The 4,928-nt window shown below is 45.4% G+C and overlaps 1 protein-coding gene across 1 annotated transcript in view; it reads right to left on the reverse strand.

The window, feature by feature from the left end:
- epha6 (eph receptor A6) overlaps positions 1 to 4,487 on the reverse strand; it is a 36,112-nt gene extending 31,625 nt beyond the window's left edge. The window contains exon 1 of the mRNA XM_076302465.1: positions 4,403 to 4,487. Coding sequence (XP_076158580.1) covers positions 4,403 to 4,487 — 85 coding nt within the window. The remainder of the gene's footprint in view (positions 1 to 4,402) is intronic.
- Positions 4,488 to 4,928: the final 441 nt, after the last annotated feature.

Genomic DNA, 4,928 nt, shown 5'->3' on the forward strand with positions numbered 1-4,928 from the left:
AATGCTCTCCTTCATGGCTATACATGTGCGGCCAGTAGCCTGAATGCCCAAGCAATGAGCCAAAACAACAAGAATACCAACTGAGCAGTCCTCCGTATGCAAAACACAGCATCACCACCAGAGCAGTCCTCCGTATGCAAAACACAGCATCACCACCAGAGCAGCGCTCCGTATGCAAAACACAACATCACCACCAGAGCAGCGCTCCGTATGCAAAACACAACATCACCACCAGAGCAGCGCTCCGTATGCAAAACACAACATCACCACCAGAGCAGCGCTCCGTATGCAAAACACAACATCACCAACAACCAAACACAGTATCACCAACAAAGCAGCCCTCTGTATGCAAAACACAACATCACCAACAAAGCAGCCCTCTGTATGCAAAACACAACATCACCAACAACAAAACACAACATCAGCAACAAAGCAGCCCTTTGTATGCAAAACACAACATCACCTACAGAGCTGCCCTCCATATGCAAAACAACACTAACAGAACAGCCTTCCGTACGCAAAACACAACACTAGCTATCATCACCAGCAGGGTGGATTACTGTAATGGTCTTTTCACTGGTCTCCCTAAGAAAACAATAAAACCTCTTCAAATGATCCAAAATGCAGCAGCAAGGCTATTGACCAGAACCAAAAGAAGAGATCATATCACACCAATTTTAAAATCTCTACACTGGCTACCAGTGACCTACAGAATTTACTATAAAGTCCTTTTACTTGCTTTTAAATCACTCAATGGCCAATGACATCTCTATATAGCAGAGATGTTTGAAAGATATACAGTAGCCCCTCAAGATCACTCTGATCAGAGGAAAAACTCCAACTGGTACAACCCAGCGGCCGCACCAAGCAGGGAGAGGCAGCCTTTAGCTGCTATGCGGTCCGTCTCTGGAACCATCTTCCTATAGACATCAAGACCTCTCCCACCATCTCCATTTTTAAATCCAGACTAAAAACCAAACTTTTCTACGATGCCTTCCACTAACCCACCCTTGTACCTGTGGTCTGTTAGCTTTCATGTTAAGTCCCTTGCTTTCATTTTATTCAAATTATTTTAACTATTTTAATAGATTGACATGACATTTTAATCTATTTTATTTAATATGTGATTGTTATTATGATTATGTGAAGCACATTGGGCTACCGTTCTGTGTATGAAATGTGCTATATCAATAAAACCTGACTTGACTTGACACTAACTGAGCAGCCTTCCGTATACGAAACACAACATCACTAACAGAGCAGCTTTCCGTACGCAAAACACACCATCGCCAACAGAGCAGCCTCCGTGAGCATTTTCACTGGGGTTATGAAGCAGGCCTTTTCCTTCATCTGTGTTTTGTGTAATTAGGCCCACAACAGCAGGCTCAACAGTGTGTCTGGCATGGTGTCCCAGTCCCCTTTCCCTCCACACTCATGCTGGGCTCTCTATCGACACACTCATGATGGGCTCTTTATCGACACACTCGTGCTGGGCTCTCTAACGACACATTGTTTGTTGCTGTGGCTGTTTATGATCCGATATGCAACATAACCAGGCAAACCCTTCATGCGGGCACCTACAAATACCAACAAATCCTTCGGTCAATACATGTTGAGCATTTGGTGCAGCTTTTCCGTCAATCATGTTATTTGAAAAGTGAGTGTGTATGTAAATGTGTGAATCGGTGTAAATGTGTGTGTGTGTGTGTGTGTGTGTGTGTGTGTGTGTGTGTGTGTGTGTGTGGGTAGGTACAACATCCTCAGACAGAGACGTCCAGACACCATAATTATATCAGCACACCAGCACTACACACATACACACACACACACACACACACACACACACATACACACACACACACACACACACACACATAGATGCAGTCCTATTATGTAATATTAACACAATTAGCTCTTTCTGCAGTTATTACAGGTGTAATTATGTTAAGTTAGCCTGCTCAGTGTGGCATGTCAGCACACACACACACACACACGGCTCACACACACACACACACACACACACACACACACACACACACACACACACACACACACACACACACACACAGTGCAAAAAGCGAGACTGTGAGAGGATGAAGAGGCTGAATTTGAGCTGGGTCCTTTAGCTGAAATCATATTAGCACCGTCTGGACCACCCTGTCTGTCTACCGACTCACACACACACACACACACACACACACACACACACACACACACACACACAAACACACACACACACACACACACACACACATGCACACGCACACGCACACACACATACACACACCATCATAGTCTCCATGTCTGTCTGCCCCCCGCCCCACAAACATACAAACACACACATACAAAGGGGAGGGGTGGTGGTAGGGACAGGGAAATAAAGAGAGAAAGACAGTAACATACATACAGACAGACAGAGAGAGAGAGAGAGAGAGAGAGAGAGAAGGAGTGAAAGGAGAAGTGAATGAAAAAGAGAGGGATGCTACTATATGTCTTACATGTATGTATTGTTTCTGTCCTTTGTATGCTCTCCTCTTATACTTAAATGAGCTGCCAAAGTGGTATTGTATCGTATCAGAGACAGAGAAAGGCTAACAGAGACAGAAAGAATGAAACAGACAGGGAGAGGGAGAAAAAGAGGGAATGAGAAAGAGAAAATACAGTGAGAGAGGGATGAGAGAGAGTGAGAAAAGAAAGAGAAAGATGAGAGAGAAAGACAGAGAGAGATGAGCTTTGATGTTCTGACTGATGACAGTAAGGTAAGTAAGTTCACCTCATACTAGAATGTGTGTGTGTGTGTGTGTGTGTGTGTGTGTCTTTTAGAAGAGAGAGAAACCCTGCTGGCTTGGTTCGCACCTGAGGGGACTCCAAGTGGGTCATTCCCACTTCCTGGATGAATTTGTTCCTTGCTCTCAGGAGGATACACACACACACACACACACACACACACACACACACACACACACACACACACACACACACACACACTCCAAGACAGAGCCTAGTTAGAGAAGTCTGGTACTCAGAAGGACAGGATTGATTGTTTGGCAGAAAAGTGACATTTAAGAGTGTAAACACAACACACACAGTGGGGTTCAACACACACACACACACACACAAACACAAACACACACACACACACACCTCCTACCCACTCATGAGGGAGAAACAGGTGGCATTTAGATTCTGAATGTCACAACCAGAGCAGAGGGTTGCAGCTAAATGGATCTGATAAGCTGACACTGTGTGTGTGTGTGTGTGTGTGTGTGTGTGACCAAGATACCATGACAGATAAAGATAGATAGATAGATAGATAGATAGATAGATAGATAGATAGATAGATAGATAGATACTTTATTTATCCCTAGGGGAAATTCAAGTTTTCATAAAGAGAAATGAAACACAAAAAAATAAAGACAGAAGGAAAGAACAAGAAAGACAGAAGGAAAAGAAAAAAGAAAGTCAGGGAAGGAAAAAGAAAGACAGAAGGAAAGAGAAGAAAAGCTACAAGAGAGGAAACTTCATGCTGAGCTTCAGCAACTCATCTGCAATTCCAGGAGTGGAAGACAGTGTGTGTATGCTTAGGCTTATGCTTAAGGAGAATTCCGGTGTAATTTTGACCTAAAGTGTGTTGAAACATGATACCGAGTGTGAACGTATGTCTCATAGCTCACCTCGGTTTGTCCCCTGCACTCAGAAATCTGGCGCTAGTTAGCCAATGCTACCAACAGTGTTTCGTTGCGGTGCCACGGGCATCAGCCTAGCCATGCAAATAAATCACTGTTTTGTTTGTGGACCATGTTTCAAATTGAGTACCTGACCATATGTTTGGTCAGTGGTTTGGTCATGTTTGGTCAATTAACGTCATAATTTTAGGCTTACAGGCCTAACCTACAGGCTTACCATACTGAAAATTAACCAAACCATGACTCAAAACCAAGGCACACACCAAACATGATTTGTGTGTACTGTCACACTCCAACTACACACACTCACAAAGATACACATAACCTGTGTATCACACTCTGTCACACTGTAACTACACACACTCACAAAGATACACATCACCTGTTGACACCTGTTCACACACACACACACACACACAAACATACCACATCTGTGCAGTCCACACACTCACCACGGAGCAGCTGGGCACACACACCCTTCCTGGCCCGCTGTATGTTCTGTTATGGTTTGTCATCAATGCTCAGACAAATTTTCCCTCTCACACACAATTAATCAGATCTGCTCTTATAAACTTTGAGACTTAGTGGTCAAATGCAACTCTAGTAACATGTCAGCCTCCCGCGCGCCTCCGTCGGGCGTACACTACACTTTCCCGCCCGCAGACTGGAAGCCGGTCCGCTGTTAGGGGAGTCCACGACTCCGGGACGAGGCTCACCTTCATTGGACCGAACCGGTTCCGTTAATAACGCGCTGGGCAGCAGCACGAGCAGCCGGAACATCACAGGAAATTTCACCCTCATCTTCGACACGGACGACGGCTGCAGGGACCCGTGTGATCCACCCAAGGAAGGAAAAACATCCAAGTTTGAACTTAGATACTTTTTACTGTAGCCTCGTGAATCGGTCGGCGGGGTCGCGAGCCAGTCATTTCGCTCTCTTTCCGCACTTCGATGGCGCGAGAAGGTAGCAGCTCCAGTACCAATCCATCACGCGCAGCTCCGGATCCCACCTGATAAACTTGAGTCACGCGAAGCTGCGCGCAGTCTTGTACATCCTCGGCACAGAAGATTTCCGTTCTAAGCGAGGCCGGTTCGAGTCCCTTGTGAGAAATAGAGTAAACAATTACATACAAAACCTTCTCGAGCCGCTCCGCTGTTGGTCAGTGGTTCAGTGTCCCGCTAGCTGAACCGTGAGAGCAGGAACTTTTACTCCCGGAGTATTTCGCTGTACGCGTACGTTCC

The sequence above is a fragment of the Alosa pseudoharengus genome, unplaced genomic scaffold (genome assembly GCF_046254945.1).
Source record: "Alosa pseudoharengus isolate Yale_2024_CS ecotype anadromous, Long Island Sound unplaced genomic scaffold, YU_APseudo_1.1 YU_APseudo_1.1_scf_24, whole genome shotgun sequence".
NCBI lineage: Eukaryota > Metazoa > Chordata > Actinopteri > Clupeiformes > Clupeidae > Alosa > Alosa pseudoharengus.